Below are 22,850 nucleotides of genomic sequence, written 5' to 3'. Positions count from 1 at the left end.
CATGAACTATGATGACTAAAAGAAATAGCTGACAAAATGTATCATAGATGATCATAATTGGCCATATACATGCTCTTAGCCTGTTTCACTGGTACAATAATATATTTTAGATTAAAACACCCACCTGATTATTTGTGTGCTGCCTTCACGTTGTTTCAAACTCCCAAATTTTGTACCTGAAGCCGAACAGGAATGCAGACGTGCAGAGTTAGCACGGATCAGATAATAAGTAGTAAGTTGCTAAAGTGATGCAGACTTTCCACAGGTGGCTGCTTCTCTCCAGGGACACAGACACCTTTTAGAGGGTGCTTCTGTCTGTTTCTCTTAAATGCTATTTTTATGCCTACCTTGGGGTCTGTGCCCACCAACAAACCTGCCGTTATCAGCGATACTCCATCATTGTGCAGGGAATTCAGGTTCACGTCTTTTGGGCCTCCTGATCAAATTTGGCTTTCAATCTTTAGGACATATAATTGTGCCCCCCGACCTCCCCGCTCCACGTCCCCCCAAGAATGATTTTCTATTTGCTTCAAACAATTTGCTGTTGAATTTGAGCCGAGGACTGACTTTGTTTCCCTTGTTTCCATTGCAGAGAACTCCAGCCATGGGAAGCCGCCCGACAGCAAAGGCAGGGTGAGCAGCTTGCTCCACAAGCCCGAGTTTCCAGATGCAGACATGATGGAAGTCCTCATCTGAGCAGAGGATGGCATCTCTGGGGTGTCATGGGCATACTTCCAGGCCTGAGGGTGTCGTCGGTGTGCCAACCTTAAAAACTAACTCTGAGAATTTGAAGAAGGACGGAGAAAGTTTGTGCCTGAAATGAAGCTTGAGTCTGCTACGTTGAGACTTTGGACTGGGCGAGAAGTAAAGAGCACCGAAGAGGAGAGTCGAAATGAATGTCTGGGACTTTCTGAGCAGAAAGGGACATGGAAAACTGAAGGTGGCTTGAGAAGGTGATCGTCGAGGAAAGAGGAAACTGCATTTTCTGGTGTAAAGAGAAGGGAGCTAAGTTACAGACTGGGTGCACGGGGCCGTTCTGGTTTACTGCCTCTGCAGCCAGGACAGGAGCAAAATCTTGGCTCTTCTGGGGCCACGGGAGTTTCTGAAAATAACAGGAGAAACTTGCATCTTCCTCAGTATTGATTCATTGCTTAAAAGTATTCACTGCTGAGTTTTAGTGAAGCGTTGGTCTGTAGATGTACACGGCAGGTTCTTGTAAGTATCCGTTTGAAGTGGTGTGGTGTGGTTTTCCTGGACGTGTAGGTCAGGTGCCTCACTCCTGGCTGGACAAATGTTACTCTTGGAGCTGGATTGCAGTGCAAATATTCGCGTCTTGCAAACTCAGAGCTTGCTAAGGCTTCTTTTTTTTGGTAGGAGCAGTTGTTTGCTGGAATTTCCATGGAGGACGAAGGTGGGGGAGGACGGGAGCTCCTTCAGCAGGGGCTGAAGCAATCCCTTCTGTAACACTGGGAACGTTTCAGGAGGGAAAGTCGGGGAGGATCCAGCCAGCTCCACTACAGGGGCTACGCGAGGCAGGGTTAGGTAAGAGGTGAAGTGCATGGGAGCATTTTGTGGGCGAGGATGTGTGCGGGAGGGCAGGAAGGGGCTGACATAGTGCATTCCCCAAGCACAGCCCCATGGGCAGCGTCCGTCCAGCCTGCAGCACTCCCCGGACCTGGGCTGCCCCCGATGCTGCCAGCTGCACGCAGGTTTCAGCAGGTGGGAATCTGAGCACAAGGCTGTAGACAGAATGTAGCCCGAGGGAACACAAGCCCTTTGGGGCCAATTACATTGGGGAGATAGGAAAAAAAAAACTGAAAACACTGAGGGTTTCTGAAATGAGTTCAGTGGAACTAAGCTGGGCTTGCACGTGAGATCAGCAGATGCCTCTTAGCGTGCACTGGTTTACAACAGTGGAAGAATCAGTGTGTTCGTGGTAAGAACAGGAATTTTTCCTTATTTTCAGGGCCTGCAGCCAAATCCTACCTTCCCTGAGCAAAGAGACCTGTTGTTAGGCTCGTGTGGGACTCAGCATTAAGGGCTGTAGTGTCAGGCCCGGAAGGGTTTAACTGCAAAGGGGTGCATGAGCATCATCTGTTCTGCGTGCTGAGCTGCAGTCTCTTTTCATCTTGGTTCACCCAAGACAATTACTCCTTTTCAGCTCAGTCCCTGATTTCTCTAAGAGGTGGCAACTGTCTGTAAGACAGCCAACTCACCGGCAGTGTTACTTAGACGTTTTGCTCCCTGTATTGCAAATGCTGATAGGGAAATGTTCCTCTTTGAGGTATTTCTATGTTGGTTTTTGTCTTCCTAAATCATCTAGTACACCCCAATGACATCAGGAAGAATTTGGCATTGGGAAAAGGGTGATGGGATTTTGTGTGAAGCTGCCTGAAGTGGAAAGGTGATGGGTGCTCATGTGGCTGGAAGGAACCTTGTGCTCAGGACTGGCTCGAGGTCATCCCTTCCTGTAGGCATCAAAATGTTCTTGATTGTGAGCACACCAGGCACTTTAAACGCTGCTTTTGCTGAAAACTGAAGTCCTCGCAAGCTCAAAGCCGGCAGGTGCTAGAGCCCTGCGCTCAGCGCTGCATGGCTGAGAGAGACCAGTTTTTGGAAACAAAATGGCTGTGCTAAATCTATGCACTTACTTGTGTGTGTACCTAGAGTTAGACATACGTCGGTGTCGCTGAGTTTTGCACTTGTTAGCTGCAGTAGTGCTAAGTAGGCTCTGTAGTCAAGAGAATCGTGTGTTCCGAGTATTACCAGCTTTGCAAAACCAAATGTGTAAAGCCCCTTGAAGATGTTACGCTGCTTAATATATGCCTTGTAAAATAATTTTATTTTTTTTCTTCCTCTAAAGTTAATTTAAATGTTGTAAACGTTTGCATACAAGCCGGGTCTGTGCGTGGCAGTGGCTGGCTGCAGGCTCCAGCACCCCCCGACCCACCGCGGTCACCCTCCCGCAAGGGAGCCAGCACGGGGAGCTGGGCAGGAGCGTGAGAGAGCAAAGGAACAGAAGTTAAACAGTAGTGAGCATTTCCTCATCTTTCTCCAAGAAATAAGGATACCCAGCTGCATTGTATGACTGGCTGTATTATTTCTTTTGATGACACTATTTAATGATTTCCGTACAGGCAGGCAGCTAGGTGTCCGGCAGGAGCAGCGTTGGAGCAGTGTGCGTGACGTGCTTTCAGTCGGTTGTATTTCACTGTGGTGCAGCTCTCTGCTTCTCAAAGTCAGCTAGAATACCGCACTCCTCCTCCTCCTCCTCGTGGAGACAACGGGCCCTCCGGTTCTGGGTGTCCAAAGGTGCGTTTACAACTGGTGCTGCCCCAGCTTTGTCTTCACGTATGGGAAACGTCTGTTACAAGCACAGTGCGGGCAAATTTTACTTTCAGATTCACAGCTCGGATAAACATAAGGGTTCGTTCTCCTCAATTTAACTGACCTCAAGAGATTTCAGCTTTCCTGGAGGGAAGGTCTGAAGGCGCAGGGGTCTCCCCCGCAGCCCAAGCACTAGCAGGGCTTGCATGGAGTCCTGCTGCCACGAATCAGCCCCTCTCAGCAGAGCGGTGCAGCTCCATTTGTACTGGTTTTCCCAGCTCTTTGAACTGTATGGTGTTTCGAGAAACTGTGCTGTAGCCATTCCAGGTGACGTTGGTAACTAGTTGTAAAATACTGTCGTTTTTTATTGTCGTTGGTTGTATAGAGAAGTTGGTGTACAGTGTTGTACAGCTGGAGGGTTATTTGTACATAGGTGGGTAAATGAAGAACGTTATGTGTCACCCACGGCAAATATTGATATTGTTGGTCAGCCAAAGATTTCTTATTCTTTGCTGTTGAAACTTGTGCCTTAATATTGTATATAATAAATGTATAAACACGTTTCTTTCCTCACTTTTCCAGCGTGAGTATATTCAGTCCCTGGGAGGATTTTTTAAACAATTTTCTGAGCTTTTCACACAACGTGCTAAGACGAAGAAGTCATACTTTGTTGACTTAAGGCTGTATCCCCTGTGTTTTTCATAGCTGTTGATGAAAGGCCCCACGGTAGGTACCATCAGTTAGTAGGTGTGGGCATGAAATCACTAAGTCTGTAAAGCAGAGAGCTTTGCCAAGCTACAAGAGCAGGGTTTTAGTGAGATCATCTTTATCTGAAGGAAATCAGGGTGGAAAGTTATCAAGACACTTTGGTGAGCATCAGAAGTTACTTTAGCCCTATATCCCATTAAGCATGGCACTCCCATTTTTATATATATATATATATCTATATATATATATATATATATTTATCCTTCTGGGTCTGAGACTTCTTAATTTGGCAGGCGTTGGCTTAAAGTGACTGAGATACTTAAATACCTTGTGGATATTGGTATTCTTGAATTACTATGATGTCCTCAGTAAGGAATAAAGATCATGTCCCATTTCAAGCTGTTGTGTGGACAAGGGGAACGCTCAGACCTTGTGGAAATATTGCACCCATGTTTGCTTATGCAACTGAAAGAAGCTCCTGGCTTTGAGTGAGTGAGATCTGCCCAGCACGCTCTCACATGCTCTTGAAAGTGTCTGTTAGAAAATTCCTGAATCGGGTCCCGCCGAGCTGCAGGCATGAAAGGCACGAATGCCACTAAGGGCATCTCTCCCCTGTGGGCTCTGCCTGCCCCAACTCCCTCCCCAGAACCCTGCGCAAAAGAAAAGCAACCTGCCCCAAGCAGGAGTGTGTCAGCAAGACCCAGGGGGCTTGCAGGAGCTCGAGCAGCAGCGTGCTTCACCCACACGGCGGCACCTTGTGTTCCCCGTGCGAGCACAGGTCGGTCTGACCCCTCTGATCACTCCCTCCGCAGGACGTGGCAGCTCTCAGTATTTGCAGCGCCCTGGCTGTTTACCACCAGGAATAAAAATCTGGTGATTGCTTAGATAGGGGCTTTTCAGCTTGCTTTGAGTCAGGATTTGAAAGCAGGATTGAGGGTTTAGCTTTTGGTTTCAAGCTTGCTTTTCTTTTCCTTGTTTTCCTATTGGAGAAAAGAAACCAACAGAGGCAAAACCACTATGAGGGTGGGAAAAGCCTCGTCACTGTGTTCAGATATATAGCAAGGAGGGGCTTTATCCCATCTTCGGGTTGTGCCTTCACGGATGCTGTGGCCAAAAGCTGAGAACATCACTAACACTGTCTGCAGGTTAAGTACATTTTGCATGTTCCTCTGGAAAAAAAAAAATAGTGCAAAAAGCAAACTTCCAGAGACGATTTGTTTAAATGTTAAAATCCCTGATTACTGCGTGTTCCCAGCAGTAAGCATTGGACAGTGTCCTCTGTGCTTATCGCACACAAGGAGAGAGCTCAGAAGAGCTAAAAATGTTAACAAAATTGCCATTTAGAAGCATTCAAAAATCATGAGTCAACCCCACCCAAAATGAGGAGACCTTTTTAGGACTCGTTTGGATTTGGTGCACTGCACAGCTGTGACGTCCTTCTGTTCTGGGTTGTTACCGAGATCAGGGCTTTCTCCTCCCCGTGCTGTAATGGAACAAACACACAGCCGCTGGTGAGACGCGTTCTCGAGGAAAAGCTGTGATTTCTCACGTCATTAAACAACTCTCGGAGCTGGACTTCAAGGAGCACATCACACCCAGCCTTGTGATAGCACAGCCAGAAAATGCACAGCACCGGCGTGGATCAGCGGTGCCTGATGGGGAGGAGAGACCCCTTGCGCCTGGACCTTCAAGCCCATCTCCTTGTAGGTCTGTAGCTCTTATGACAGAGATCTCAGTAATTTGGGAATCACTCATCCTTGCCCACATGCTCCAAGAGGGCTGGCCAAACAGTGTGCCATGAAGGGACTACCCCATTCGAATCCCTGGCACGACCACTACCAAAACTGGTGGTCCCACAAGCAAGAAGCTAACATCCCCCCAGACCAAAGCAAAAGCAGCGATGTCTCAAGCCAGCAGGACGAACAGGGCACAGCGTGCACAAGTCCGGTGCCCGTCTGAAAGCTCAGCAGAACAAGAGCAGCTGTCATCGTCCCCGCCATGATTAATAGTTATCCAGACCTTAAGCTGCGGCTTCACGGCCTTGTAAAACCGACAGAGAGCACCCGGCATTCCTGAGCTATAAAAGGACCAGGAATTCATTGACTCGAGGTATGAAGCCCCACGGGGTATTTTCTTTCATACCAACCACTTCAGCTTCAGATGAATAAAATATCAGCCTGCATATTTTCCAGAGTAACCCTGCATGGCCCTGCTGCGGCGCGATGCTTGGTCCTTTGCCAGCGTTGCTTTGAAGCAGGGCAGCGAGTCCCTGCTGCTGGGGGGCAGAGGAAAAGCCTGTGCAGGTCTGAAAGCCTGTGCCTGCTTTCAGTCCCTTTCCAGGCAGGCAGGGAGCATCCTCTGGTTCAGCTAAAAAGACGGGTAAAAAGCAGGAGCTGAGACTGGGGACCTGACACCACTGCCTGCTAAAGCAAACGATAGAGAGGTTGAGCTGAAATACGAATAAAATCGCAAACATTTTGCAGTTCTGAGCACTGGTCCCAGCATGGGCCCCCACAGGTGGAGGGCTGTGGGCGTCCAGGAGCAGAAACCCCTCCGCGTGGAGCGCGGCCAGCAGCACGCCAACCCTCACCCTGCTGCGACCCTATTTATTTTGCACTGGCTGCTGCGGTGGCAGCGGGCCGGCGTGGCCGGGCTCCAGCCCACCCGAGTCCCCATCTAGGGCTGAAATATCCATTACCTGGAAGCTCGGCAGAAGCGGCGAGGGCAGCTGGTGACCCTGCGGGAATGCAAAACTTCCTGTGGGACAGCTGGGCTCGGGCCGGGGCCGGGGGCACGGTGGCAGCCGGGCTCTCCATGGGGGTCTCTAACTGGGATTTTAATCAACCAACACAGGCAAAATCCCTCTGGGATGAAGCGGTGGAATAGAGGAGGGCAGGTGAGGAAATTGAGGTGTGCTCCCTTGGCCTGTTAATTCTGAGCATTTTTCAAGAAAATAAAAATAAAAATCCCCTTCTGATAATCTTATTGCAATACTGTGTGCAAAAATACTTTGAGGGATAATAAGGATTGAGGGACGGATCCCGCGTGAATTCATGCCGTGCCCAGAAACGAGTAGGCGAAGCGGACGAGCGAGGTGAAGCCTGCCTGCCCAAACCCAGCCACGGTCTGCGTTTCCAGCTACAGGCACGGGGGCTGCAGTGGGGCTGTCCCCGTGTGTGCGGGGCTGCTCTGCAGCACACGGCCCCGTCCGTGCCCCGTCGCTCTGCAGCACACGTCCTCATCCCCTCCCCGCTCCCCTGTGCTGCTGCTGCTGCATCCTCGCAGCACTCCTCCCGTCCTGCCCCCGTACCCCATCCCTCTCACCCTGCTGCTTCCCACATTTTTTTTTTCTGATCAAACCCTGCCAGAAGAGGCAGGGGAAGCCCACACTGTCAGGTATCTCCGCACCACTCACCTGTGCTACCGTTTCCCCTGGTTAACGTTAAGATTGCACGCCTGGGAGGCTGGGGCTGCCCTCATTTAGTGTTTGTGCAGCGCCTTGCACGGTGGCAGCCCCAGAGCACGTGCTCCGCCTGTAAATAATTATATTGTATTTTATTATTTGTTCACCAGCTCACTGCCCCCCTCCTTTTAAAACCAAAGTGTCGTACACATCCCCTGAGCCGAAATCCAGCAGAGAGGTAAGAGCCCTGTCTCTTAGGTGTTAAGTAATGCCCCTCCGCGCCACCACGGGGCTTTTTTCAGCTGGGCGAGCCTCTATTTTCGGCCACCCTGAGCTCCTTATCATGTTACCCAGATGACTATCTCGGCGATGGCTCTTCTCCTGCACGGGGCCCCACAGCCTCGCCCGACCCCATTGGCCTCCCTCATCCCCATCCTCAATAAATAGTAACTTCAGAGAAACAATAAAAATAAGATGGAAGAAGAAGGAAGAAAGGAAAAGGAGAATAAAAGAAGAAGAAAAAAAAGAAAAAAGAAGAAGAGGGAGGAGAAAGAGAAGAGGAAAGGAAAAGGGGAAGAGAAAGGGAATTGGGAAGGGGAAGGGGAAAAGGAAGGAGGAGGGGAAGGGGAAGAGGAGGGGAAGAGGAAGAAGGAGAAGGGCAAGGGGAAGGGGAAGAATAAAAATAAGAAATTCAGTCCATTACAGGTGGCAAAAGAAAGGTTTGAAGGTGAAGAATTTGATTTTGGCTGGTGCTGCCAGCTCCATTTGGGCCTTCCCAGGTGAAACATCTAGTCCTGAGTGCTGAACTTGGATGCATGCAGAGGACAGGATGATGTGTTCACAGGAATTGGCCAGTATTTTAAAACTTTTTTATTTTATTATATAGTTTCTGGGCATTGAAGTCCACTTTGCCCTATCATCCACTCGACGGGTTAGAACTGAAAATGCTCCAGAAGACCAGAATAATTTCGGTTTCAGACAGGAATGTCATACACCTTAAAGCAAACATTTTTTAGCAGTTGGCAGTACTGACCTGCAGCACGTCGGCTTTCCCTTTGGACACTTCACCGGTGGCAAGATTTTTTCCCATGTGAAAAATGCACTCGAAGGCCTACGCGGGGGAGATGTTTGGGACGTGCAGGCTCCAGCCCTGCTCGCTGGCTGCGACCCAAGAGGCATGGGTAGGGGAGCGCCATCCCATGCGACAGCAGCAATGGCTATCTCAAAGGGCCAAAAATCAGGTATTTTTTGTCACCCTTCCTTTTCACAGCATTTATTGAAAGCCGGTTGTCAGAGGATAAGGAGGAGTATAGCTGGTCAGACAAAGCTGGCCCCGGGAGGAACTTCTGCTGGTAAAACATTCCCCTTGGAGCCCCGCTCCCCATGATGAAAGCTCAATGCAGTTTGCCGTGCTTCACCTTAAATTTAAGATTTGTAGCAAGTGGTAGAGAAACCCTTCCCCTGGAAGAAACACGTTTAGAAACACTCCGATCTGCTCCGGCCTGGCAAAGCCAGACGAGGTGCTGGACAGCCTGGCCTGCCCCGGTCGGTCCGTCATTGCCTCACCACGGTTGCGTTTGTACCTGGGTGCCAAGAAGAATGAATTTAGCCCTCCAAGAGCCTTGAGCTTCAAAATCCCCCACTGCCATTGCTGCAGATGGGGGGATTTAGGAAACTTCAATGATTGGGAGCAATGGAGAGGCAAAGAGAGAGAGGAGGTCATAAAATGGAGGCCAGCAGGCAAGGGGGGGGTGGAGTAAAAACGGGTTGGCCTCGTCCTTGGCCTTGGGGTTGGAGATGGGGCCCAGATACCAAGCAAGTACCCACAGGTGCTTCAAAGTGACACCTTAATTAGGGGCCTCAGGTAAACGGTGATCGAAGGAGCTTAGGTTTGATTGAGAATCCTGCTGGAGGAAAGGGAAAGCTGACAGTGTAATTCTCAAAGGGGTTGGTCGTATCGAGCAAACCAGGTGCTTCTAATGGCAGCTTCCAGGGTGAGTTTGCAGAAGATCGGGCAAAAAGTAGGGGTCAGGCTGGGGAAGCGTGTGGGAAATGATGGAAGGGACACAAACTCGGCAGCGGGGATGGAGAAGTAAGTGGGCCTTGTCGTGGCTGTGAGGAAACGCGGTCTCACCAGAGCACGAGTCCGGGTGAGAGGAACCAGGGCTGCAATGCTCTGCCTCGGAAATGTCTAGGGGTGTCTGCAGTGATGGGAAGGAAATGGGAGCATCAAAAGCCTGCAAAAGGGTGGGGTGGCAGTTTCCTCTAGATCATTAGGGTCAGATGTGGGTAAGGACAGGGATTTCTGCACTGTTGTCATACAGCTGATGCCACCAAGTGTGGGAGTGGTGTCCCTACTGAAGACCTTAACCTCCTATCCTGTTGCTGGTGGCCACGAGACGCAGCCACTCCTGGACACAACGGTCTGGTTTCTTCACTGAAGTGCCCTCGATCCAGCAAAAGGGAAGACGTTCTTGCTTGGCTTTGGTAAGACGTAAGGACATTATAGAGGAATTTGTCATAGAAAATATCTTGGATCAAGTACCCTGAAGGCATCTCAATGCCTTAAATCATAAAGAATTTATTTGACGCTAACTTTTTCAGAGGGGGAATTTAGAGAAATTAAGGGAATTAGTCATAGAAATCAAATGAGCTTACAACAATCTGGATCATATATCCCAGGCAAGAGAGGAGAACTCTCAGGGGAAAGGCCAAAGCCTTAATTGGATGAAGAATTACCACAACGAGAAAATCAGGAATAACCACAAGACTTCAGTGAATGGAAAAGGGGATTAACCAGCAAAGAGAGTTTTATGTTAAAGGTCAGGAAGCGTAACATGAGAATCACCAAAGTGGAGCTGTGTTAGATCTTACAAAGGAAATTAAAACAACTAGTAAAATGTTCGTGAGTCATAAATGAGAAAAGAACAAAGAAATGTGGCTTCTGCTTGCCCAGGATGTGGTGGAGCTTAAAGATACTAAAACTACATCCCGCAAACGAGGTGGCTGTTCTGTGTCAGGCCTTGGGAAGAACGAGGGTGCTGAATCTCAGGACAAAATGAAGATGGATGAGGGACATCAGGATATGGAAATGACCACATCTAAATGGAAAGAAAATCTCAAAGAGCTGAGTGTGTGCAAATTGGAGGAGCTGGACCAGCTCCATCCCAGAGCCAGGGAAGAGAGGGCCATCAAACTGCAAGTCCAACAGCAAGTAATTGAAATTAATCTGTTGCCTTTCAGAACTGGTACTGGAAAATAGTAATTTTAGAAAGGCAAGAAAGACGCCTCGGGCAACTACAGCTCTGCTTGTCTACAGTAAGTCTGCCAAATGAAATTCTTGCCTGAGAGCCCTGTGAGCTTTCCTGAGTAATTGATTTTTCTAGACAAAGGAGAGGCATTCAGTCAAACCTCTCTGGACTTCAGCAGATTTTTTTATGGCATCCCAAGTGAATTTGTTAGCTAAAATGGGGAAGACCGTATCTTCTAGTGGGAGGAAACTATGAGATAGGTAGCAAATGGACTAAGGGATCAGTGTTCTGTTTCAGAAAAGTTTTTCCCAGGCTGCAGGGAGATGCCTACTGGAGATCCTCAAAGATGAGTCTTGGGTTACACTGCGTATTTCTGGCAGTGCCATTGGCACAACGAATTACCTGCTAGTGGAATTTGTGGTATCGTAAAGTAGAATAATAGAAATAGGATGAAATTTAATGGGATAAAAAGCCTGAATTCATGGATAATGAAAATGTTTACTAGAAGACAGGCGCATATATATATATATATATATATATATACACACACACCACTTTCAAATGCTGGAGAGAGATGATGCTGATGAGCCATCAGCATGCTGGAGAACCCAAGTAACCTCACAGGAGCATCAAGCACCTGTTTGCCTCCTGCCACAGAAGAGGGGAAAGCACTGGGCACATCCACATTCAAGGGAAAACAAACCTCATCTGGGACAGTGAAGCTGAGCCAAGCCATGCAGACCATGCCCACGGAGAGGAGAAGAGTGGTGGCTTGGTGTTTCTAGCCTGCAGGACAGGGGCTGAGCAGGGATGGACTTGTCTCCTACCAAAAAATGCCTGGGGGAGGCCAGATATCAACCAGGACAGGAGGAGCCAGGAGGCTTGCTTAGAGAAAAAAACCACAAGAGCACATTTTTCCTCCTGTGTTTCCATTTGTAGATACCCCAGCTCCCATCCAGGACCCTCCAGAAAAAGTGCTGAATGACAGAGCTCAAATCCACATTGGGGAGCTGACACAGTGGGGAGCACCTACTGGATGGAAACCACCAAAGGGCCATTTGAAGTGTGGGGTTTTTTGTTGGTTTTTTTTTTGTTTGTTTGTTTTTTTGCTACCTACCCTGAAGCAAGAATGTGTTAAATAACCCCACCTGGGGGACAGGGGTGCCCACTTCCATCCTCCAGATGGAAACCACCGGGGTGCTCTCACTCCACGACAAGTGGTTGGTGGGTCTGGGGGTGGTGGAGTGGGATAAGCAAATGGGTTAAACTGGGAATCCAGCGCCTGGCGCCCAGGCTGCCTGTGCAGAAAGCACTTGTCTCTGCGTCCCCGTTTCCCTGGCCATAGTGGACCGATGGATGCCCCAACCCAACAGCAATTTGTGAACAGGGACTGAAAGGGCCAAGAGCTGCAAATATGGCCAGTGAGTGTGAGCTGTGGGGCTGCCTGCACGGTCTTAAATAACTCCAGTGGGGTCACCCAGAAACCCCTGAGCCACCTGTGCACGGCTCAGCCCCTCTGAGGGCACCCTCTGCCTAAAATCCCTGACTTGTGCTTTGTGCAGCAGCTCTCGTGAGCCGCTGAGCATGAACCTCACAGAGCTGCTCCGTCGCGGGAGGCCAGCAGCACGTGCTCCAGCCCGAGCCCTGGGGACACGCCGCCCTGCCCAGCTGCCCTGGCCACGCTGACGTACATTATACTTCTTTTTTCCAGGAAAAAAAGGATTCCCTATTGATGCCGCAGGCCTCTTCCCACAAGATCCCTGCCAAGACAAGCAGTTGTTTAAGCAATAGGAGGGAAACCAGCCCCGCTGTGATCGCCGTGCTGTGCCTTTGCCCCAGACTGCTGCGCCCGGTGCCCTCTGCTTGCAGCGGTGCCATCTGGGTGACGCTGCTCCCGAAGCACACGCCGCTGCATCCCACCCAAACAGGCCCCACCGTAAATAACGGTGGTGGTAGTAAGAGCAGTAATTAATAATATCGGCCCTTCTCACGCAGCCACCAGCAAACCCAGCCCCGTGTCACAGCTCTTATTTTCAAGCAGGAGGTGTTGCTACAGGCAACGTGGCAAAGCAGTTTGCTGTCTGGCAGAGCAGAGCTGGAAAGGGAGTTGCAAATTCCTCCTGACATGAAGCATGGCTGCAGCAGAAATCCACCCAAGGATCATTTCTCGCTTCCCCAGGGCAGAGGGACTGACCTCTGCGGCATCCCCTTGTCCCCAGCCCCTGCTGGGAGCAGGGAGAAGGATGCTCAGAGCCAGACCCTTAGATCCGTGCTGTCCCCTGGGGGCCCAAAGTCGGTCCTGGCTCCTGCCAGCACCCCTCGGAGCAGCCAGCAATGTCCTGGAGCAGCCAGCGAGGCTGGAAGCAAGCCCACGACTCCGTGGGTTTAATCATTCTCCATGGGGGGTTGGCGGCGTTGATGTGAGGATCGGCCCTTCGGCTGGTCTCCTGCTGTGGATAAATCACGAGCCACTTCTTCAATCCACAGAGCCATCGAAATCATCCATGGGGAGCAGTCGGGGGACCGGGAGAGGTGCTGGGCTTGGGGTCCTCTCCGCCACGTGGGCCCTCGGTGTCCCCAGCCAGGCTCAGGATGTGGCTCCCCCAGCACCCACCCTGGCGGGGTAGGGCACAGCCCTCGCTGTGTGGTGGAGGAAATCACAAGAAGTCCTCTCTTCGTCCAGCACAGCCACCAGGAACGATGCCTCGGTGCTATGGCTCTGCTCCAGCTTTACCACCCCAGCTGGAAGCACTGGAAGCTTTGCAGGTGTGTACGCCAACGGAGAGCAAAACCACCCAGGAAATGCTAAAACGTTAAAAAAGTCTAGGAAGAAACCTTCTGAATAAAGCTTTTACCACCTCAGAAGCACAAGAGGGATTCCTTGCACGTTGGTTGATGTGATGCTCCTAGTGACTGGCACTAAATATTTTTCTATGCTATGAATGCGCAGAGCTGTTCTGGAAACGCGCTGCCAAAATAAGGGCTGAGGACGCTTCTGATGCCACCAAAGGCTGGGTCCTTGGGGTCAGACCCACACGTGGAGCATCTCCAGAGCTGGGTGGACCAGACCGTGCCTTTCTGTGGCCAGAAAGCATCCCTGGTGTGCTGCCCGGCTGCCCCTTCACCCCAAATACAGCTCGCTGTGCCCGAAAGCCAACAAAGCAAAGCCAATCTTCCCCCTGGTTCAGCTGCCCTCAGGCCAGGCACAGCTTTTGCTCTTTTGTTCTGGTTTGCTGAAGAAAAAGGGCTCTGTTCCTGGGAAAGCTCCCCGCTTACTAGAAATGACCTTCATGCAAAACATGACCGTTGCATAAACATGTTATTCTAAATATTATTAAACTCAAAATATCTCTATTGCCACGACCCAACAGCTTGCCTAAGTGCCAGCGGTTTCAAGAGAACTGAAAGCTCTCTTCTTTCTTTCTTGCTGAAAATGGATTTTTCCCATCCGAACCCTTCCGAAGCAGCGAGTTGAGATGTTTTGCTCGACTCAGTGCTACGTTTTCCTTGAAATTCCCAAACCACCAAACCCTTGAGAAGGGGTTTGCAGCAGGGGGCTGCAGCAGAAGCGCTGAGCAGGGCACCAAAGGATGGCCGTGGGGAGCTGAAGGCCTGCAGGGAGCACGCCTGGATCGCTTTCGAGCCGTTTGCTCGATGTTAAGGAAAACACACGCCCAAGATAATGTTTAAACGAAGCACAGAAAAATCTGATGCTGCTCCTCGCTGCTAATGAGGGCTGTGCCCTGCAAGATAAACACTGCTGGTCGGAGAGGAGGCAAAAACGCGGCGTGTAAATTAAGCAGGGGCAAGAAAACACGCAGTTTATATTGAATGAGCTTGTTTTAATTTCTTTCTCTTGCGATCCCTGCCCTTGCCTTGACCCTTTTCGCCATGTCCTACAGCCTGTAGGGTGTAGGAGCTGGCAGAACACAGGGATCAGTGCAGAAGGCACCCTGACCTGCCCGCGGGGTTGCTCTCTCCGCCGTTGATCTGTGCTGTACCAGGACTGCTGGACTCGGCTCTGGGAGCTGGGTGCTTCCCAGCAATACGAAGGGACCGTGGGGCTGCTTTTGTGAGTGCTGGGCTCTGTCTGCCAGCCCCACAGCCGGGGAGGAGTCGCCCAGCGTTGAGCAGCCTCAGCTGATGGGGAGGCGTCAGCTTGGGCGCCGTGACCCGGAGGAGCAGCCAGGCACGGCACAAGGAGGGACATTACGTGGGGGAATTCGGGCAGCACAGCTCGAAACCTGCTGAAGTGGCATAAAGAAGTGGTCGGGAGAAAATGAGCCAGAAGGCTTCAGGGCAACGCCTTGAAGAGTCTGGGGAGCACAGCTGCAGGACGGGGGGCTCGGCGGGTACCAGGACCCCGTCTTGGTCAGCTCCTGATGCTGAAATGACAGCCTGGAGGTCTCGGGGGAGAGCAGCACAGCTCCTCCTCTCATTTCATGCCCTTCTTTTTGGGTGTTTTCTCCAGATTTGCAGCCCTCACAGAGCTGCTTAGCACTGCTAAAAGACCTTCAGCAAAGCAGAGGATATCACAAGCGTATATTTGGGGGGGGTCTCTCCTCCTTCTCTGCCCTGGAGGCTCTCATGCAGCACCTAAACCACAAGGACTGTCCCTTTTGCTTCCTACTGACACCACCGAGCCCCCCAGCAGATCCCAGAGACTCTGCAAGGACCAGGCCCCCCTGGCTGCTGATGGCAGAAGGCAAGTGCTGCTCCAAGCCGTGCTGGAGACGCTGCTGCGTCCGTCTACGGACACCTATATGGACAGCAAGGCTGCCACGGTGCCCAATGCCAAAATTCAGGTTGTCTTGCACAAGGCATCACCTGCAGATACCCAGCTTTTCTCACTTCCCAGCTCAGAGGAAAAAGGAAGAGAAGTAGCTTTATGTGAGGCGTCTGGATATAGACGTAAAGTTAGCACTTACTTATTTTCTGTCTTACTGAATGCTAGATGGAAAAACAAACAAACAAACAAACAAACCCCACGTATCTCCAGTGCCTTGCCCGTCTTTAAAATTTAGGCATTAAAAAGAAAGGAAAGAAGCTAAAGCCAGGAGCAGAAACCAAGGCCCGGACTCACGTCTCTGCTGGCAGAGACTGGCTCAGCAGAAGCGTCGGGACATCCCTGAAGACAGCTTGGGGAGGAGATCTCAGTTTGCTGACAAACCTCTCTCCTCGGGAGGAGCAGCTGCTGGGTGAGAGCTGTGCCCATGCCTCACCACGGCACCACGCCGTCCCGTGGGAGCCCAGCTGCCACCTCCGATTTCCAGCCCTGCTTCTGACACTCGTTATTCCCTCTCACCGCGGCTGGCGGGGGCGGATCCTGCCCCGCACTCAGCAGGAGCAGAGGGGGCTGGCTCTTGGGATGTTTGGGATATTCCGAGAAAGCCTCGGTTTTATAGTTATTTCCATTGAGGAAACGCGTTTCACTAAAAAAAGAATTCCGAGTATTTAGGAGCGTCCCGGTCTCGCTCCGCCATTCACAGCAGCGGGAGCCAAGAACAGCGCCTCCACCGCACCACCACAGGATACATTTCTCAGAGCTCTGCTCGCTGAGCATCGCGGGGCAGAAATCAGGTCTTCAAAAGCTCCCGTTCTCCTTCTCGGACACCTGTTAACCGACCGCAGTCTCAGAAGCGGCTCAGTGTTTTCCCGCAGATCACAGAACTGTAGAGGTTGGGAGGGACCTCCAGAGATCATCAGGTCCAACCCCCTGCCAAAGCAGGATCCCTACAGCAGGCTGCCCAGGTAGGTGTCCAGACCGGCCTTGAATATCTCCAGAGAAGGAGACTCCCCAGCCTCCCTGGGCAGCCTGTCCCAGTGCTCCGTCACCCTCACCTCAGGTGTTGGGCATGTTGGAAAACCTTTGCCAAGTCCCCGAGCTGGTTGTCGGAAGACCAATGGTTTGTGCCGAAGCTCACCTTTTGCAGCAGCCGAGTGCTGCTCAGCTGTCGACAGAGGACGGGGGTTCCATTTCCTAGGGAGTCACCTCTCCTGAGCTCAGCTGGCCTGCAGGGACAGCTCCCGGTGGTCCCATGGGTGCCACCGCTCACATCAGCGCTGCCGTCCCCAACCTCCCCTCGGTGCCTCCCGGTGTCCTGGCCTCATCTGCTCCATCCACAGGGTGGGAAGAGCTTCTCCTGCTGGGGACAGATCTTTCTGGGGCAGATCAGTGCTAAGGGAGCAAAAACATTGCCTTTGATAGTGTGCAATTTTAATGAAATCTTGATGCTGAAGGCTGTAGATCCCCCTTGCTAGGGCTAGTTACCCTCAGGCTTTGCAGCTATGGCCAAGCTAACGGGGCAGCTCCGCAGACAAACGTGTCTCAAAAAGGACAGGAACCCAAAGAGACCCAAGAGATTTCTTCACGCTTGTGCTGCCGCCCTGCCCAGCTCACCTCTCACTGTAATGCCTGAACAGCCTCAGCTGGGCGATGCCATGTGGGGTTCAGCCTCTTCAGAGCCATTCAGGGATTCCCATTCCTCCGCGCCATAACTTTATGCGCTGGATCCTTTCAAATTACCCTGGCAGGGAGCGGGGCAGAGCTGTGAGCACGGAAGGGCTGTGTGGGGTGGGATGCAGTGCTCGCTTCTTGGGTAGGTCTGGAAGGATTTACACGGCTGAGCCACTTCTGCAAATCCCTTCCCGCAAGTGCAGCAGAGCCAGAAAGCGAAGCTGTCCTCGTGTCAGAGCGGGGCTGTCGTCGCGGCATCGCCCTCGCCTTCACGCGGTAGGACGCAGCACTTCGCTACGACATCCAGCACCCCGGGTGGCGCAGGATTCGGCTCATTTTCTGACAGATTGGCAGAGGCCCTTGACGAGGGGAAGCTCCCTGACCCCACAAATAACGCAGTCCTGCAGCGTGAGTCAATCCAGGGGAACGAAAACCAGCCCCTCATCCTGGGCTGGTGGCTGAAAATGGGCTCCTGATTGCCATCTCCTGCTGTAACGCCTGCGTACGACACCACCTAGCTCTTAGTCGTTATTGGAACAAAAGGCAGAAAGAGGCATTACGTAAAGAAGGACTGTAATCTGCTTTTTTTGTTGTTGTCCTTTGGCCCTGCAGTTCTCTAAAAATATTCCTTCTCTCGCTGTCTGCACTGAAAGAGAAAATACACATTTTTAAAAAGCCTGTGATTGAAAAGTAAAGGAATTAGAGGAGCTGTGCATAAAACAGCTCTGGTTTTCAACACCTATGAATAATTTCTAAAGCACTCAGGGAATGTGATTCGTTGTCACCACCGTCAGTTTACATGTGCCTTCATCTGAAATTAATCCAGCCCTAGATGTTTCAAACCAAAAAGACGTTCCGGCGCAGCGCCATCCTCCAAAACACATCAGCGTTGACCAGCTTTGCTGTACGGCCCCAGTAAGCCTTGCAGTTAGAGACGTGGCGCAGCCGTACGCTGCTAGCGGGAGCAGGTTTTGCTGGGGAACGCTGGCTTGATGGCACCCTTGAAGAGGTGCAAGGGACCGTTTGCTTCGCTGGGAGCTGAAAAAGACACCCAGCAGGAACCCAGACTCCGTCCCGGGGCACACGAACGCCAGACATCGCATCGGTGCGTGCGCAGCGGTGGGAGGACCGACAGGGATTTCGGTCAGAGCAGGGCTTTCCTTCGGAGGGCAAGCTGACCCCGCAGTGGGAACATCCAGGAGGTCAGCGCCAGGGTTTGACCAGCCGCCCAAGGAGCGGTTCGGCACACGATGCCTCAGCAGGCCGAGGAACCCATGTGCTGTGCCAGACCCAGCCACGCACGAGCCACGGAGTCCAGCCAGGCCATGCCGGGGGACAGAGAGCAACCCCACGGGAAAGCAGGCTGGCCAGCAAATCCACCTCTGGCGCTGACTCACACCTCGTTACGCTCCCCGTACAGAGCACACAAACCTTTGTCACTGGGTGAGGACTCAAAGCCCTGTCCCGTGGAAGTAGCTCGGTGTGAAAATAAAGAAGGAGCCCAACTTCCTAAAGAGAGGGCTTCAAGAGAAGAGTTAGGAGGGGGGGCAGAGCTGCAGGGAGGGCAGCAGGCAGCTCCCGAAGGGAGGAAAGCTCACTGCTCAGCTCCCAGGTAAGCGCCCAGCTTTTCCATTTGGGGGGATGGTTTTAAACTGAAAGAGGGGCGATTTAGATTGGACATTAGGAGGAAATTCTTCCCTCAGAGGGCGGTAAGGCCCTGGCACAGGCTGCCCAGAGAAGCTGTGGATGCCCCATCCCTGGAGGTGCTCAAGGCCAGGCTGGATGGGGCTTTGGGCAACCTGGGCTGGTGGGAGGTGTCCCTGCAAATGGCAGGGGGGTGGAATTAGATGTTCTTCAAGGTCCCTTCCAACTCAAACCGTTCTGTGATTCTGTGATTTTTGTGGGGCAGCCTGTCTCCATCCTGCCCCTCACCCAAATTTCTGAGCACTTAAGCTCTTCAGAACAGAGCCTACTTCACAGACTCTATTTGCGTAAAACCTGTAACAGATGCCTGACAACAACCATAAAGTTATATTACAGCACAATTTAGATTTTTTTTTTCCAACTCAAACTACTGATTGCTCCTGATTTCAGTGGAGGGCAATCAGACTTACCTGCCTTCTGTTCCATTTCTCCACCTTCTGCACAGTGCCAGCAGAAGGTTTTGGTGTGAAGTTGAGATTTGGATTAGAAAATTTAATTCATTCAGTTTTAGATAAATCTTCCTTCTGGTTAGAGGTGCACTAGACATACTTCAATTACCAGCAGTTTCTTCTCTTTTTGTTTGTTTTTAAACCACCAGGGCACGGTTCCCACTTGCAAGATCAAGTTTTGATAAGACCGGTCACCATAAGCTTCTGCTCCCGGTCAGAAATTACAAAGGGAAAAAGCCCCTACAGCACACCCGTACTTCTCTCACACCCTTTAAGCACATCCCAACTCTTCAAACCGAAGCAATTTAAAAACCAGGCAGTCACTAGTTCATTTTCAGTCTCATTTCCCTGCCGGTCACAGAATCAATCATCTTTCTTCAGCTACGTCCTGCGATGTGCCCAAGTCTGAAATTCTTGAAAGCCAACCCTGTATGGTCTCAGTCAACGGGGAAAGCAGCATAACAGTAAAATGTATGTGATTGAAAAACATGAGGATTTTTTTTTTTTTTTTAAGTGGCTTGGGCACCTATGGAAACAATCTTTTTCTTTCTGCTTACTCCCAGTTCAAAAAAAAGAGCTCCAAGGAGCCTTTCTCGTAGAAGCATGACATTTCCAGCTGTGCCTGTTTATGCTCTGCTTAAATCCTACCTTGGGGGATGTTAAGAACGGCAATGAGGCTGTATTTGCTTTTATGGATGAAAAGAGAACTGTTTAAAAACAGTGCTTTGCCTAGAGAAGTAGCAGCTAAACTTACACCAAAGGACAGGCTTTATTTCTTTGGGAAAAGCCTCCTTCACCCCAATAAGCAAGACAAAATTTGGCAGGAAGTTTTGTTCCTGACCAACAAACAGCTAAATTTCATTTGAAAAGTTCGCCGCAGACGCATGGAGGACTTCCACAGGCAAGAACATCTCTGCAGGTATTTCCTTACCACCCCTTGAAGCTGCACTGCAGAGCACTCGGTACTGAGAAAGACATAAATAAAACCCTAAAGCCCCTCTAACACACGACTCTGCCCTTCCTGCTAGAATTAAGTCTTTGGGCCCCAAGGAACCCTGCCTGCAGATAAACAGCTCCGGCCTGAAGCTCTTTCCAGGCACCGGCCCCTTGGGGCTTGAGTCCTACAGACCTGCCCTTGAAGTGAAGTGCCCCAAGGCAACGTGCCCCATCCATCTGGAGCTCTGACCCCGTCCTCAGATCCAGCCTCCAGCACGCGGGACTTGCGAGGCATTTGTAGCTGAAAGAAAAAAGCACAGGGAGGAATTTCAGCAGCTCGACAGGAACTGATACTGCCCCAGCGACTGAAAGGAGACACCGGGCTGCCCACCGGGCACTCAGGGGGAAGGGGAGCAAGTACCCCACCACCTCTGCCCCCCCGTTTCATTTCAAACAAATCAAGTAAATGCAGGACCGGGCACACACTAAAAATGGCTTTTTTTTTTTTTAAAGCTTACTTCCAGGCTTCCATCCGTAGGATGCTTGCAATATACCTACCATTCGGTGAAATCCCGAAGAACGCCCATCATGATTTTGCCGGCGCAGGCTGAAGCCTTTCATACTCAGTCACTGACTTGAGGAATAAAAATAGATGCTAAACATTTCTGAATTGTGTTTACACGCAGCACAGTTATTCCCAGGCACAGAACTACCGTTAAACTTTACTCCGCGTACTACCAACCCCTTTAGAATTATAAAACGCATTTCAAGTCAAAGTTTGAAAGACAATGTTTTTCTTAAAACAAAACAAAAAACCCACCACCCACTTAAAAGTTTTCAAGCCCTGGTAGAAAAAGGCCCTGGATTTCACTTCCAATGCTACGCTGAAGATAATCATAAGCAAAGAGGAAACTGTTTCCAAAGCAAGTGGCTTTGCTTTGAGCCACCAGCTACAGCGAGTTCAGGTGTTGCTTGCAAAAACACGGGACTGAACAACCCCGTTTCCTTAGCACAGTAAAAATACCGCATTCCTTGAAGGACAGAACAGTAACTGTCTCCCGTTCCACCTCCTGCAACGGCTGGCTTGCCAGCTCCACTGCCTTTGCTCAAGTTATTTGTCATATCAAACAGAAGTTCCTGGAAAAATCCATGCTAGGAGCAGAGGTGTAGAACGGCATGGTCTGGTTTAATTTTTATTTTTTAACAAGAACTGGTCTAAATGCAGTTTTACAAAGCCAAACGACCTGTTTGACTTTTCTCTGATGAACACTAGAAGCACGATAGAAAATTAAACACCAATACAGCATCACTACTGAGAGCACAGCGCTCTCCCCAGCCAAAATGCAGAGTGCTTCACAACTTTCCAGTACCGAGGAGGAAAACTCGGTAGTCAACCATGCAAAGCCCACAAAGGGATAAGGCTCGAGCCTCCTTAATTACCTAATTGTGTTTGCGTACTGCAGAGTCCCCAGCCAGTGGGTCAGGTTTCGCTGCAGGAGGCCGTGATACAGAGCTTCGGGGAGGAGGTTAGAGATAAGATCTGCAGGTTCGTGGTGTCGCTGAGCAATGCCAACAGAAAACCTCACGGAGCTACAGCCCTGGGCTTCATGGGCTTTGGGGCTCCTTCTCCAGGGCCGTGGAGGGAGAGAGCTGCTGCAGGCAGGACCGAGCCCGCCTACGGGTTCTGCAAAAGAAATGACTGCCTGCACAGCCGGTGGGCTCACCCAGCACGGGCCATCTGACTTCGTGGAAGTAAAACTTCTCCAAGAAGAGCTGGGCTATTTCAAAAACAAAAATGACGTCCTATGTGCATATGATTTCTGCGAAGGCGTTGGGCTGGTGTTTCAGCTATGCCCCCCCCTCCACTAAAGCTGTATGTTTATTCGCTCCCTTTGGCACAGGGATCGCATCTTGTAACGCTGCTAGACCGATGTATTTTTTGGTGTTGCCACAACAACGGAGCAGTTAGGTCAGGCCGAGAGCAGCAGCACGGCCAGGCTTTGACAGGAGCAGCCGACACCCCCCAAACACGCTGCCTATGTAGCGAGATTTCAGTAGCTTTAAATTAAGGAGCGAATTCTGAACCGCACCCATGTTCTAACTCTCGAGAGCTGTTACTATCACGAGGCAGGTAGCATGAGTAGCACAAACACATACTCCTCCAGGAGCTGTAGGAGCCACATGACCCTAAGCATGCCGAAAATCTCTCTTCCAAGTAAACATGGGTATTAGCTGTTGGCATTAGTACGCTATGCATTGCTTAATGAGAGGGCGGAAAACACAGCTACAACTACCGAAACCTTCTACAGGACACTAGAGTCATGGCCAACAAAAAAATCTCAAACGGTGCTCTACGTTCACCCCCCTTCTGAAAATGAAATCAGATATGGCTTCAAATTAAGAGCTTGAAAATAATATTGCTGTAAGAGTGTCACCGAGAATGAGCTAGACTGAGTGTAACATTGGGAAGGAAAAGGGCACCGATTTTACATAAACACCTCTGAGCTCTGCCATCGTAACCTCCCAGGCAGAGGGCTGCCCAACGCCTTCTGCACAGGTTCGGTTCACATCCACCACGTCGCCTGGCCAGGATTTCCAATGCAACTGAGATGATG

The 22,850-nt window shown here is 50.8% G+C and overlaps 1 protein-coding gene and 1 long non-coding RNA gene across 7 annotated transcripts in view; one reads left to right on the top strand and one right to left on the bottom strand.

The window, feature by feature from the left end:
• AMOTL1 (angiomotin like 1) overlaps positions 1–3,900 on the top strand; it is a 76,234-nt gene extending 72,334 nt beyond the window's left edge. For all 6 annotated transcript variants that reach the window (XM_066989867.1, XM_013178107.3, XM_066989865.1 and 3 more), the window contains one exon: positions 593–3,900. In XM_066989867.1, the coding sequence (XP_066845968.1) occupies positions 593–696 (104 nt within the window). In that variant the 3' untranslated portion in view covers positions 697–3,900. The remainder of the gene's footprint in view (positions 1–592) is intronic.
• A 10,242-nt stretch (positions 3,901–14,142) lies between these two features.
• On the bottom strand, positions 14,143–21,667 carry LOC136789621 (uncharacterized). The gene is made up of 2 exons (XR_010828415.1): positions 20,794–21,667; positions 14,143–20,536 (listed from the first exon to the last, which is right to left on the bottom strand). It is a non-coding gene; the product is annotated as an uncharacterized lncRNA (long non-coding RNA).
• Between the last annotated feature and the right edge of the window lie 1,183 nt (positions 21,668–22,850).

This window comes from Anser cygnoides, chromosome 1, assembly GCF_040182565.1.
Source record: "Anser cygnoides isolate HZ-2024a breed goose chromosome 1, Taihu_goose_T2T_genome, whole genome shotgun sequence".
In the NCBI taxonomy this organism is placed as follows: Eukaryota; Metazoa; Chordata; class Aves; order Anseriformes; family Anatidae; genus Anser; species Anser cygnoides.
Note: the sequence above shows the minus strand (reverse complement) of the source record. Positions and strands in the feature narration are given on the sequence as shown.